Source organism: Pipistrellus hanaki (assembly GCF_964339955.1).
Source record: "Pipistrellus hanaki genome assembly, chromosome: 12".
NCBI classification, from domain to species: Eukaryota; Metazoa; Chordata; class Mammalia; order Chiroptera; family Vespertilionidae; genus Pipistrellus; species Pipistrellus hanaki.
In genome coordinates this window covers 33985620-34000120 of record NC_140514.1, presented here as the reverse complement: position 1 = coordinate 34000120, position 14501 = coordinate 33985620, and the positions used below count along the sequence as shown (strand labels likewise).

At 49.4% G+C, this 14501-nt stretch overlaps 1 protein-coding gene across 2 annotated transcripts in view; it reads left to right on the top strand.

Moving 5' to 3' along the window:
* The window catches only part of SPRED2 (sprouty related EVH1 domain containing 2), a 125115-nt gene extending 116313 nt beyond the window's left edge, over positions 1 to 8802 (top strand). For both annotated transcript variants that reach the window (XM_084901115.1, XM_084901116.1), the window contains 2 exons: positions 2630 to 2779; positions 5595 to 8802. In XM_084901115.1, the coding sequence (XP_084757241.1) occupies positions 2630 to 2779; positions 5595 to 6266 (822 nt within the window). In that variant the 3' untranslated portion in view covers positions 6267 to 8802. The remainder of the gene's footprint in view (positions 1 to 2629; positions 2780 to 5594) is intronic.
* Positions 8803 to 14501: the final 5699 nt, after the last annotated feature.

Genomic DNA, 14501 nt, shown 5'->3' with positions numbered 1-14501 from the left:
GGGCCCCTCTGATTGGCTCAGGAATACTGGGAAAACTGGGTGTGCCCCGTTTCTCAGAATGACTTCCTACACATTGTGAACCTGGCCCTGGGCGGATGAGGGTCACAGCTGACTAACTCAGAGGTGACCGCGATGAGTTAGTCGGTTTCTGAGACGTCGGTGCTGAGTGCATGTTACCGTGGTCAGCGCCCGGGTAGCTTCTAGCCTGAGAGATGACCGTCATGTGGGCGTTGGAGAAGGAAGTGACCCTTGAGATGTGAGTCATGCTGAGGGCCTTATCTGCTTACTCAGGAAGTCCTTAGTGAGATCTTCGGAAACCTTTGTATCGTGAGACTCCATCCCCTTACTTGCTGGCTTTTTCTGTCATGCAGGGTGCCCCTTCTTACGTGAGGTGGGCCTTTGTTGAGGTTCACACAGTTCCTCTCAGAAGCGGCGTTGGAATGGCTGGCCTGCGTGTGAGAAGCAGGGTGTGGGGTGCTGAACCCCAGGGGGCTTGATAGTCAGGCGGTCCACATCTGGGTTAGCCACAGCCAGTCAGCAGGTCCCTGCCTCTCTGAGTCTTCTGTTTTCCTATGTGTGATGTGGAGACGCTCTTTCAACTGCGATTGTTCACGTGTGCCCCTGCCTGGCACATGGCACATATGTACTCTCATCACCGGGGAGTTCTGGGCTTTGTTGTCGGATCGGCAGCAAAGTGGGTGAGAGCTGGACAACAGGCAGAGCGTGGAAGAAAGGAAGAGATTCTTGTGCGTCCGCTTGCTCTCTTTCCGTTACTGATATTTAATAATTATTTCCTATCTGAACCAATTGGCGGGGGGGGGGGGGGGACGGGCCTTTGTGGTCTTGGCTGACGTCTGCAGGAAGCAGGTGTCTCGGGGGTGCTGGTCTGCATCTCCCCTCCGTGGGCCCCCCAGTCCCCGGAATGGCTGCGCACACATGCTGCCCGCCAGCTGGGTGGCTCCCGAGAGGCCGAGGAGGGAGGCGGCAGGCTGCGCGCCCAGGTCACCCCGCCCGCTGTGGAGGGGAGTCGGGGTCACCGAGAGGCCAGGGGAGGGACACAGGTGGAGCCGCCGCCTCAGAGCGGGGATCGGGAGTGAGAAGTGTGCCCGCGTGGTGAGCCCAGCACATCTGGCTTATGTTACCAAACAAGGTGTCAGGATTCAGGCTGGACCGGACCCCAAAGCTCAGATGTTGTCCGTGGGGGTTGCCTTCTCTAAGGTTTCACTTCACTTCATCCTCAGAAGGTGCTTTCCCAGCGCCCTCACCACAATCCCAGGCTCAGGGGACCCTTGGGTCTTAACCTGAGATAAAAAGCCAACATCTTTTCTGAACTCCATCAGAAACCTTTCTGGATGGCCGGAGGGGACCATGTGTCCACATCTGGCTGAGCCACGGCGGGTGGGGGGATCGGACTCCGGCATCAGCTCCGCATCACTCGGACCAAACCGATAGGAAGACTCCAGGCAGACTGGGTCCCTGTAGGGAAGCTGCACGTGTCCACCAAGTTTTAAAAATTAACAGCAGTTCATTGCATAACGGAAGTGAGTCTTCTTTTTCCTAAATACCTTGTAGTCCCACTTTTCTGAGTATTTCCTTCTTTACAAACGGGCAAAGGGGTGGGAATAACTCATCCATCTATTTGTTCAAGCCCTGCCTTGCCCCCAGAAGGATTGATGGCACGGACAAAAGCCATGTAGAATAAAAAGACAAAGTGGACGCTGAGAGCAACAGCCAAGGAGAGGAAGACGTTCCCAGATACAAGAAAAACCTTTTCCTTTGTGTGGGGGTGGGCAAGGGTCCCCGACTCCATGGGGGTGGAAGGTGGGGTGCCCTGGTTGTAAAGACGGAACAGTTTTTACAAGCATGTGGGGGGTGTGAGTGGTTGAGGAGGGTGCCATCACCTGGCCCCCTTCACTGAGTCTTGGGTGGGAGCAGGAAGCACCCAAGTGGTAGGTATATCGGGGAGGCAGTGGGCCCCCCTGTGCTCCGGCCACAGTCCATCCCAGCATCTGCTCACCTTCCCAAGACACCATCAGGGAGGCTCCGGGCTGGACTGGATACGGCTGCTGGGGAGACAGCTCTGCGGGCCCCTCCTCACTCTGCAGTCGTCCATCTTGCTGCCAGTTTAAAGTGGGCCCCAAAGATGTCATCCTGCAAAATTTCTGGGAAGCCAGGACCCATGATCCCCCAGGGTATCCTTATCTCTTTCTCAGGCTGGGGTTAGCCACACGTGTAAACATTGGGGTTGGATTTTGTGTGTGTGTGTGTGTGTGTTTGCACCTCCCCTGCTTGCCAGGGTGCCTTGGAACTAGCGCCACAAACGGGACGACCATCCGTGGCCAAACCGGGCTGCCCCAGCGGGAGGCCTGCTGTAGTAAGCCCGGCCCCAAAGCCTGGCCGCTACTCCTGCCTTCGAGAAAACAAACCCAACCGCCCGGGGTCTGGCGGCCACACCGTGTTCGGACAACCTCGCCCTTCCGGGGGCCTCCCGCCTCCCGCGGCCAGGATAAACGCAAGACTTCGGGAAGTCCAGCCGGCTGCTGCCACAAGGCGGGTCGACGGCGTGTGAGGGTTCGGTGTGTGGGTTTGGCTTTTCCCAGTTAACTCTCGGTTACCTCCCTCCAAACAGACAGCTACAGACAGTTCTTCTAATTCCTCTCAGAAGAGGGAACCACCCACCCGGACAATCTCCTCCCCCACGTCCTGCGAGCACCGGAGGACTTACACCCTGGGCCACCTCCACGGCCCCTACCCCACAGACCACTGCCACCTCGAACAGGTGAGCGGCCGCCTCCCTCCTCTGAGGTCCTCGGGGCGGGGGGCTCCTTCCTCTCCCCCAGCCTAGGCCCCTTCCGCCCAACTTTGTCCCACCCCACCTCGCCCGCGGGGCTGGCAGCTCACCCTCGCTTAGAAGCTTCTGTGTGCCAGATCCCTCGCACTACCCTGTTTCCCCGAAAATAAGACAGTGTCTTATCTTAATTTTTTTTCTCCCAAAGTTGCACAAGGTCTTATTTTCAGGGGATGTCTTATCTTTCCATGCACTAGGTCTTATTTTCGGAGGATGTCTTATTTTCGGGGGAAACGCGGTAGATCTCGTTTAATCCTCGCAAGTGGCCCCGCGAGGCAGGTCCTCGGCTCCCCGCTTTGTAGATGGGGAAGCTGAGGCTCAGAGAGATGGAGTCCCGGGGGAACAGATTCAGATGCAAGTCTGTGCTCACCCAGGCGCCGCCCCGCCCCCTGCGGAGGCCTCGGACCCGGGGTAGGCGCACAAAGCCCCGGCCAGGCCTGAAGATGCCCCACACCTGGCTCGCGCCCCCGTCGCTCAGGCAGGGCAGGCCCGGGCCTGCTCGGGGAAATGGAGCCTGGAATTCAATAACTCAACAAATATTTACCAAGGGGCTGTTTTGCAGAGCAGGTTCCCAAACTGTGGGGCTGGGACTGGTGCCCATGGAGGGCGATGTGGCCACCGGTCTGCTTTGAAAAGAGAAAAAAAAGGAGCACAGTGAACGTAAAGCTGGGTTTCTATGACTCCTTTAAGAAATCTTTTTGTTGTATGCTTCCCAATAGTTTGGCATTAAAATTTTTTTAAATGGTGGTAGCAATAGATAAGAACTGACTTCTTGACTCTCCTGACTTTGCAAAATAAAAAAATAAAAAAAAAATTAGCAAAGCCTGTAACAGCTCACGAGATTTGTTTTGAAATCCTACAGGACTGTGATTTTGTGAAGCCCGGGAAGCTCTAATGTCAAGATTGTCACGGGAATTAGGGCAAAGGGTTGTGAGAGGCGGCCCTGCTCACAGTTTGGTGGGAAGCGATGGGGGAACCGAATTGCCATGTAAAAATGCTGTAACTATTACAACGACAGTGGCAGCCGGTATGGAGCACATCCCGTGTGGCAGGCTCAGTGCAAGCACCGAGGAGATTCTTTCAATTCACAACAGCCCCATGCGGTCTGACAGTTGGGGAAACTGAGGCTCAGGCACAGCCACTTCCCAGGAAATTGCACGGCCCGGATATGACTCCAGTGGGTTTGCCCAGAACCGTGTTCTTTTCCCTTAAAAAAAAAAGCCTTCATGCCCCACGGACTTCTAAGGTGTAAAACCGGCTACCTGCTGAGAGGACTCTTGGCCCGGAGGCAGAATGCAGCTGGGGTTGGGGGCTGGAGGGTGTGGCTCTGGGTCACAGGTTCCAGTTCCGTCACTATCTGTGCGATCCTGGCAGGATTCGAACCCAGGCTGCCGGCCTCCGGAGCCTGTGCGCTTAACCTTTTGTTACCTGGGCATCGTATCTTCCCAACCTGATTCCACGGTTCTTGTAGTTCCTGGTAGCCCCCTTTTGTTCTTTTTGAACACGACCCACAGTGAGAAATGCATTTTACAGGGTGATCCAGGGTGCACGTATTGTATATATGCATAGATCAGGGGTCCTCAAACTTTTTAAAGTGGGGGCCAGATCACGGTCCCTCAGAGAGCTGGAGGGCCGGACTATATGAACTACTAATTCCTACTGTAACACCTCGGTTGCGCTCACTGCCCAAAAAACCTGGCGGGCCGGATCAGACTCCCCTGGGGGCCGCATGTGGCCTGCGGGCCGTAGTTTGAAGACCCCTGCATAGATGATGAAAACTACTTACCTTTCTAACGTGTCGTGTACTCCCGTATTCACCTATTTCACTGAAGGAAACATTTAAAAAGTTGATCATACAACAGATAACATACTGTACAAAACCAGGCAGAAATCAGGCACCCTCACCTTCTGCTTCTTGACCTGGGTGTGTCCAGCTTCTGAAAATGCAAACTATTCTTCTTTTTTTTTTTTAATATATTTTATTGATTTTGTACAGAGAGGAAGGGAGAGAGATAGAGAGTTAGAAACATCGATGAGAGAGAGTCATCGATCAGCTGCCTCTTGCACACCCCCCACTGGGGATATGCCTGCAACCAAGGTGCATGCCCTTGACCGGAATCGAACCCGGGACCTTTCAGTCCCCAAGCCGACGCTCTATCCATTGAGCCAAACCGGTTTCGGCTGAAAATGCAAACTATTCTTACAGTGGGCATCCTTTCCTATGAAATTCGTGCACAGGAGAGGGGTGTCCCTGAGCCCTGCCTGCACCCTCTCCCTCTCACAATCCGGGACTGCTGGCTCCTAACCATTCACCTGCCTGCCTGATTGTCCCTAAACGCCTCTGCCTGCCTGCTCATCCCCAACTGCCCTCCCCTGCTGGCCTGATCACCCCTAACTGCCTCTGCCTTAGCCCCTGCCACCGTGGCTTTGTCCAGAAGGCAGACAGGACGACTGGAAGATGTCTGGTCTACCTGGTCTCATTAGCATATCACCCCTTTATTAGTATAGATAGTTATAAAATAAATTAGAAAAAAGGGAGGAGGATAAAAGCTGTCCTCGGCCCACTCAATGGATTCCCCACCCAGGAATGGATTGAGACTCCCAGTGTGATGTCCAGTCATTCCAGGACGGGTCGGTTTCTTAAAAGAAACGCCTTTGTCAAGATGAAAAGTACATGTTAGATTTTTTTTTTCTCTCTCTTTCTCTGCCACTGCTGAAAAATGCTGTCTCTTTTCCCCTGGGGCAGCCGCTGCCCAGGCCGTACCGCCAGGTGAGCTTCCCGGACGACGACGAGGAGATCGTGCGCATCAACCCGCGGGAGCGGGTGTGGGTGACGGGCTACGAGGACTACCGGCACGCGCCCGCGCGGGGCAAGGCGCCCGGCCCCGCCGACGACCCCGACGCCTACGTGCGCTTCGCCAAGGGCGAGGCGCCCAAGCACGACTACACCTACCCCTACGTGGGCGCCCCAGACTGCGGCCTGGGCCTGGGCGAGGACCCCAAAGGGCGCGGGGCCGGCGTGATCAAGACGCAGCCGTCGCGGGGCAAGGCGCGGCGGCGGCCGGAGGAGGGCGAGCGCTCCCGCTGCGAGTACTGCAGGGACCTGTTCAGCCACGAGGACAACCGGCGCGGCCGCTGCCAGGACGCGCCCGACGCCGCCAGGACTTGCATCCGCCGCGTGAGCTGCATGTGGTGCGCGGACAGCCTGCTCTACCACTGCATGTCGGACCCCGAGGGCGACTACACGGACCCCTGCTCCTGCGACACCAGCGACGACAAGTTCTGCCTCCGGTGGATGGCCCTGGTCGCGCTGTCCTTCCTGGCGCCCTGTATGTGCTGCTACCTGCCCCTGCGCGCCTGCTACCACTGCGGCATGCTGTGCAGGTGCTGCGGCGGCAGGCACAAAGCGGCCGCCTGACTCCGCGCTCCTCCCTCCCCGCCAGGAGGGACTCCCCTGCTCCTCCCTGGGGCCTGGGGCGCCATTCCAGCCCGGGGGGACCCTCCGGCGGACTCTGCACCTCCCAGCCATCCCTGCGCACAGTGTTCCAAAGAAAGGAACCCCCCTCCATCCTCCCCCGCGTAGACTCGTGTATTGATAATCTGTAATCAAGCTAACTGTCTCATCTCTGTGTTGATTCCCTGCCCACCTCCCTCTTCCAGTTCAAAGGCGCCTGCCATCCGAATGGCTGCTTTTTTTTTCTCTCTCTCTTTTTTAAAATGGGTCTTGTAGTTGGTTTTTCCAGAGCATCGAAGGCTATCTTTGTCTGGGTTCAGCTTGCCAGTGGCTAACCAGCATCACCAGGTTCTTGGAAGTGTGATGTCAGAAGGAGGAAACCCCAACCGGAAGTATTTTAACCCCAGGGTAGCTGTGACGTCTAGGAGGCGAGCTGGTGGACAGACTTCTACCGTCTAACAAGGCCGCTCTGACTTTTCTAAAGCCGAACTTCATCCCCTGTGAGCGACCGTTTCTGTCTCCAGCCCATCATCGTTTTCCGCCCCCCCCCCAGCCCCGCCCCCCAAACCTGCCAGTTCTTCAGGAGGCAGACATTTCACCCGTGAACATGACTATGAATTGAGCCTTAACTTCAGATTCACTTGGGAGAATCAGGAAAACTCCTTCCACGGCATCACATCCTCTCTCTAGCCAGGGCTAGAAAAGGAGAGATCCGGTTTCCCTGAGTCTCCCCCGTTCCCCCTAAGGTAGAACTTTTTAAAATTGTGTCGCCACCACTTCCAAAAAAATTTAGCAATATTGGGAGAAAAATGCTAATCCTGAGTAAATTTGCTTGCTGTTTTGGAAACCAAATACTCTCTCTTTAAACACAAACCGGTGTTGGAAACACTAAGGTTCCGGTCGATAGAAACCAAAAGGAGCTCCCCTCTCCCCAGTGAGGGTTTTCCGCTCACCGGCGGGGGGAGTGTTAAATGATGTAAACCTGAGGAGTGGTGGGCTGCACTTCGCACGTGGGTTTGTGTTCTTCTTTTGGACTCAATGTCACGCCACCAAATTCTTCATTTATACTTAGGAAAAAACAAGGCCATATGTAAAAACCCCTCCGATGCCTAAGTGTCTTTCTCCTGCACCTCCAAACCCAGACTGGCCACTTGGTGTGCACACATGGTTGAGTCAGCAGGCTAGGCCTACCTGTCGCCCTTGCCACGTGTAGGAGGCTTCGAATTAGCTGGAAAAGATTATTTTTCTAACCTATCGCAAGGAATCGCCGAATCTGAGGGCAGGAAGAAGGCAGGTGCAGAGTGGTTGGCCTGAGCCCAGTATAGGACAATCAGGAGGGCGTGGAGAGCCTAGGGGCAGGTTTGTCCAACACGGTTCTTCCCGCCACCATCTGCCCGCGGCGACTGCCCGCCGAGGGCATGGCCTGGTCCCTCACCCCTTGCTTCCCCCTCCCTTCTCTATTGCACACAGGACACACCAGTCTTCAAGGGAAGGGACTTTTCCCCCCGTCTTCCCATCGTACTGGGAAAGTGCTAGCCACGCTTACCTTCATGGAATGCTTTCAGCTCTCCCGAGAAGCCCGTCGCATTTCTTGAGTCAGATCGCCGGTGCCAATGCCCTCTGTGCTCCTGAGTTAGTCGGTAGACGTTTTCATTGGTTGGAGTGCCTGGTTGGGCCTTTCGGGCTGGAAAGGGACCAGAGAGGGTTGTCAGACTGGTGATGGGAGGAAGGAGCATGGCTTCCCTGCCCGGAGAACATCTCGCCAAACCGCAGCCAGCCTCCCAAGGTTGTGGAGAGACCACCCCCACGCCCCAAGGTCTTTCTCAAGGTCTCCTCTCTACAAAGCACAACACTAATGTATGTTTCGTTAGACCTCGGTTCCAGTGCCCCTATTTATTTCAGTGAGAATACACGTTACCCCAGCAGCTTTCTGTCCGTCCACCCTCGCCGGTCTGTTTCTCTCTTCCTTCACCCCCTGACCTGGTCCACCTAGTGAATCTGACTCCGCCCATGCTTGTTAGTCTGTGAAGGCAGCGGTTCAGGGCATAGGGCATGTATGTACATACATCCCTCTCTCTCATCGCCACACTGCAGCTGGACAGTGTGCGGTATTCCCCCCAGTCAGCTCTGCCATACTGACGTCCATCATTGGAGAGAAATTATTCAGATTTTATTTTTGTATCTGTGGTAACAACACATTAACCAAAAGATTATCTCTGTTTGGAAGCTTCTCCCGACAACGCCCCTCTAGGCTATTTGCTCACATTAACAAATTAAAGTGCCTGAAGCATCATTCATTCTTGACCTGTAACTAAAAAACTCTGTTGTATGGATTTTTTTTTTTATAATAACCCTTTTTACCTCCGTGTAAAGAATATATATACAAGTGTATGATGTACATTTTAAGTTCTTAACTCTTTTTTTTTTATTTTTATGGTTTCTAATATGTATGACCAATGTAGCCATTGCTTTAAACTGTAAATATAAACACATCCTACGAGATTGCTGGCTTCGGGCTGTCTGTCGGGCCAGAGACGGGGCGGGCCGTATGGGAGCCACGGCTGGGGTGGGAGTTCGAACCACAGGATGGGAAGGGGCTTCTCTCTCGGAGGAGGAGGAGGATGTGGGGAGGCAGGTCTGTTTGTGTGAGGCCCTTCCCAGCGAAGCCCTATTCCCAAGGGGAGGCCGAAGCTCGGCTGCCTCAAGTGAAAGGAATGCTGTATGTCAGCACCCGGGGAACACCCCCTCTCCCGGCCGGCCTTCCCCAGCCAGCTCCTCCGAGGGAACAGCTGTACTTCCTCCCAGGTTCCCAGTTGTTTTCCACCAACTCCTGCTAAACCGAGTGTGTGTGTGTGTGTGTGTGTGTAAGACAGTTTCTTCCAAAACCAATTGTGTTTTTGTTTGTTTTTTTCAAAAAAAAATTTTTATTCATTTATTTTTTTAAATATATTTTATTGATTTTTCACAGAGAGAGAGAGGGATAGAGAGTTAGAAACATCAATGAGAGAGAATCATCGATCAGCTGCCTCTTGCACACCCCCTACTGGGGATGCGCCCGCAACCAAGGTACATGCCCTTGACTGGAATCGAACCCGGGACTCTTCAGTCCCCAAGCTGACGCTCTATCCATTGAGCCAAACCGGTTTCGGCTAAAACCAATTGTTAAAACAGCAAGACCCGGGGTCTTCTCACCACTACTCAGTGACATTTGGCCCACGTTCCCTTTCAAACAGGCTCCTTGGATGCTCAGTGGCGATCCTGAGGAGATCAAGTGTGGGGTCTTTTTAGGGGTCACAGAGGAAAGTTTTGGCTCCTTTGGATAACTGAGTAGGGCCTTAAAAAGACGAGTAGAGGGGCCCCTTCATCTTAGTTTTAACTCCTGCAGAAAGGAATGACTTCTAGGCCATGGCCAAGGTGAAAAGCAACAGGAGATGCTGGCAGGTAGAAAGCGAGAGGTAATTAAGAGATTACTGGGGGACTCGGAAGCTCCATTTCATTAGAGTAGGAGATGCATCAACCAGATTACAGTGGGGGAAAGAGTCAACAGGGAGGAGGTAGAAACATCAAATGTAAAACTTTTATTTTGACAGTAAAGGGATAATGGGATTGCTCTGAAATAGAATTGGTGAATTGAGAAAATAATATCTGCCAGAACAATTTACTTAGGACAATCTTGAATAAATTGTTCTGATTAAAAAACAAAACAAAAGAGGAGAACTTGGAAGGCACCTCCAGAACTGCAGCGGGGAAGGAGCCCTAAAATCTTACTTGATCCTCATGGATCCCCTTCCCTCCCCGCCCCCAGGTATGTCCCTTCTGCTATCCCTGTTTCCGGTCGAGGGACAGAAGCTTAGCAAGGGTCAGTAATAGGTGACCATGCAATCACATGAGGCAAGGACCGAACTGGACCTCAGCTCGGGTGACTGCAGAGCCCCTTCCAGGCCTTGCTCTGATACTCGCCTTCCTTCCTGCTTTCAGGCTTAAAAAGGGGACACCAGTCAAGAGCCTCACTCACCCTGTCTGCCCTGTTCCCTCAGGCTGTCTTTGGAATGGCCGGTCAGTTTGGTACCCTTTGTGCTCAGCCAGGAGCTGGGCACACACATGTCGTCTCCTTTAACCTTCTGCAGAGGAGCTGGTGTCTTTCCATGTTACAGGTGAGGAGTCAGGTGTAGAGAGACTACATTCATTCGGTCAAAGTCACCGGACAGTCTGTCATTACGAGCAAAACACTTCTGAGCCTGTTTCCTCCGATGTAACAAGTGGAATTATACCTGCCCTCAGAACAACACAGGTAAAACGGTGTGCTGTAATAAGTATGTAGTACACAGGATACACTTCCAAAATGCTAATTCCTTCCTCAGGTCCTCCTTTTCTCTGGGAAGGACAACCTCTTGAAGCAAAGAAGGCCGAATCCATTGTGGACATTTTGTACATATGTAGGCCTACAGCTTATATGGTGAGATTTTTTAACCTCTGCAATTCTAAATTAGGTTTTGATTCTTGCTGCCCCTCCCAGATATGTTAAGTGAGCACTGCAGAAGTGTACTAGGCTGGCCGGAGTCCTCAGGAACAGTGAGAGACAAGAAGGGCATTACATAATGATAGAGGTGTTAACCCAAGAGAATATTTTGTAAATAATTATGCACTCAACATAGAGACACATAAATATATAATAAAGCAAATATCAATAGACCTAAAGGGAGAAATAGACAACTGTATAAATAGTAGGGGACTTTAATACCCCCTTTCATCAATGGGTTGATCATTCAGTGAGAAATGAATATGGAAACAGTAGATCAGATGAACTTAACATATATAGAACATTCTATTCAAAAGCAACAGAATACACATTTTTCTCAAGCGCCTATGGAACATTCTTCAGGATATGTCATATATTAAGTCACAGGACAAGTATTAATAAATGTAAGAAGATTGAAATCATATCAAGCATCTTTTGCAATTGCAATGATATAAAACTAGAAGTCAATTACAAGAAAATAAAAATTCATATATATCTGAAGATTAAACAACATTTTACTGAACAACTAATGAGTCAAAGAAGAAATCAAAAGAGAAATTTAAAAACACCTGGAGACAACTGAAAATGGAAATATACCCAAACTTATGGGATGCAGCAAAAGCAGTTCTAGGAGAGAAGTTCATTGACATAAATGCTGACAGTAAGAAACAAGAAAGATCTCCAATGAACAACCTAATTTTACACCTCAAGGCACTAGAAAAAGAACAAACTAAGCCCAAATTAGTATAAGGAAGGAAATAAGGATCAGAGCAGAAATAAATGAGATACTGAAATGACTATTTAAAAATAACAATGAAATTAATTGCTTATAAAAAAAAAGATAAACAAAATAGACAAACCTTTACCTATATTCACCAAGAACCAAAGAGAGAACTCAAAATCATAAATGAAAGAAGAGATGTTACAACTGATACCATAAAGGATCATAAGAAACCACCATGAACAATTATATGCCAACAAATTGGACAACCTACAAGAACTGGATAAATTCCTAGAAACTTACAACCCATCAAGACTGAATCAAGATGAAAAGGAAAATCTTAACAGACTTATAAAGAATTGAATCAGTAATTAAAAAAAACCTCCCAGCAAACAAAGCTCTAGGACCATATAGCTTCACTGCTGAATTCTATTAAACATTACAAGAAAACTACAGGCCCATACCTCTGATGAACATACCACTGGTGCAAAAATCCTCATTTTAAAATATTAGCAAACCAAATTCAACATTACATTAAAAGGATCATACATCATAACCAAGTAGGATTTATTCCAAGAATGCATTTTTATCCTTCACTTTGTTAAGTGGTAAATCAATATGATATACCACTTAACAAAGTGAAGGATAAAAATCATATGATCGTCTCAATAGATGCAGAAAAAAAGCATTTGACAAAATTCAATATCCATTCATGATAAAAACTCAACAAAGTGATAGAGAGGAAACGAAACTTAACACAATAAAAGCCATATGTAATAAGTCCACAGCTAATATCATACTCACTGGTAAGAGAATGAAAGCTTTTTCTTTAAGATCAGAACAAAACAAAGATGTAAACTCTCACTACTTTCAATCAACATAAAATCCTAGCCAGAGAGAGAGAGAGAAATCAGTGAGAGAGAAACATCAATTGGCTACCTCCTGCACACTCCCTGCTGGGGATCAGGGAATTGAACTGGCAACATCTTGGTGCATGGGTTGACGTTCAACCATTGAGCCACACTGGCTGTGCTATTTCTTGTCTTTTTGATAGTAGCCATTCTAACAGGTCGGAGGTCATACCTCATTATGGTTTTGATTTGCATTCTCTTGGTGATTAATGATATTGAGCACCTTTTCATATACCTGTTGGCCATCTGTATGTCTTCTTTTAAAAAAAAAAAGTCTATTTAGCCCTGACTGGGGTGGTTCAATGGATAGAGTGTCGGCCTTCGGACTAAAGGGTCCCAGGTTCTATTCTGGTCAAGGGCATGTACCTTGGTTGCGGACACATCCCTAGTGGGAGGTATGCAGGAGGCAACTGATTGATGTTTCTCTGTCATCAATGTTTCTAACTCTCTATCCTTCTCCCTTCCTCTCTGTAACAAAATAAATAAAAAATATATTTTTAAAAAAGTCTATTTATCCTCTGGCCCATTTTAAGTTAGATTATTATGTTTTTATTACTGATTTGTATGAGTTCTTTATATATATATTGGATATTACCCCTTAGCAGATAAATGATTTGCAAGTATTTCCTCCCATTCAGTAGGTTGCCTTTTTATTTTGTTGGTTTCCTTTGCCGTGCAAAAACTTTTAGTTTGATGCAGTCCCACTTGTTTATTTTTGATTTTGTTGCCCAAAAATATCATCATCACCAAGATCAATGTCAAGGAGCTTAATGCCAGTTTTCTTCTAAGAGTTCTATGGTTTCAGGTCTTACCTTCAAGTATTTCATCCATTTTGAGTTGAATTTTGTATATGGTGTAAGATGGCGGCCCAATCTTATTGTGTGGGTGTTCTTTTATACTTTTACATCTATCCCGATTTCCCAACACCGTTTATACAAAAGACTGTCCTTTTCCCATTGTATATTCTTTGTGGTAAATGAATGTACGTGTTTATTTGTATGTGTTTATTTCTGGGTTCTCCATTCTATAATCTACTTAAACTAAAGCTTTTGGGGGCCCTCGATAGTTTTGAAGAGTATAAAGGCATCCTGAGAACAAGTTTGAGGCCTCTTCCTCTGTCTGGTTAACAGTCAAGGCTGCTCTTTCAACACGGCGTTGACTCTGGCGCTTCTCTTTCTGGGTGGCTTTATGGCCTTGGTGGGCAAACTCATTCGTCAACAGAGCCAAATATCAACAGTACAACGATTGACATTTCTTTTGAGAGCCACATTTTTAAAACTTAAACTTCTTCTAATGTCACTTCTACAACATAGACTCACCCAGGCCGTGGTATTTTTGTGGAAGAGCCACACTCAAGGGGCCAAAGGTCCGCATGTGGCTCAGGAGCCGCAGTTTGCAGACCACGGCTTTGTGTTATCTTCTTATGTTGGCCAGCTCTCTTCATATCTCCTTCTCTCTCTTATCTCAGACCGTGTGGTCCCCCTCATTCCTTCTCTGGCCCATTCCATGGAGGCCCTATCTCCTTGCATCTTTCTGAGGACTCAGAGCAGCAGTTATCGGAGATGAGCATCTGTTTCTTGTCGAAGAGCAATGTTCAGAGAGATCTGCTGCCTCTGGGTGTTGAGAGCGGTTTTCTTCTCCTGGAGGCTCTATTACCTTTTCCTTGGCCTCTTGTTGGTATGTTTCCATCGAATAGAGAGCCCTCAACCTATCCAGACTCAGCCTTGGCCACCAGACACGCAAAAGCAGCTTTCTGCCAAAACTGGTTTGGCTCAGTGGATAGAGCGTCAGCCTGCGGACTGAAAGGTCACAGGTTTGATTCCGGTCAAGGGCATGTACCTTGGTTGTGGACACATCTTCAGTAGGGGGTGTGCAAGAGGCAGCTGATCAATGATTCTCTCTCATCGATGTTTCTTTTTTTTTTTTTTTTTTTTTTTTTTTTTTTTTAATAAATTTTTATTGTTCATATTATTACAAGTGTTCCTTTCCCCCCCTTCCCACCCCACCCTCTGCCCTTTCCCCACTCCCCATTGTCCTCATCCATAGGT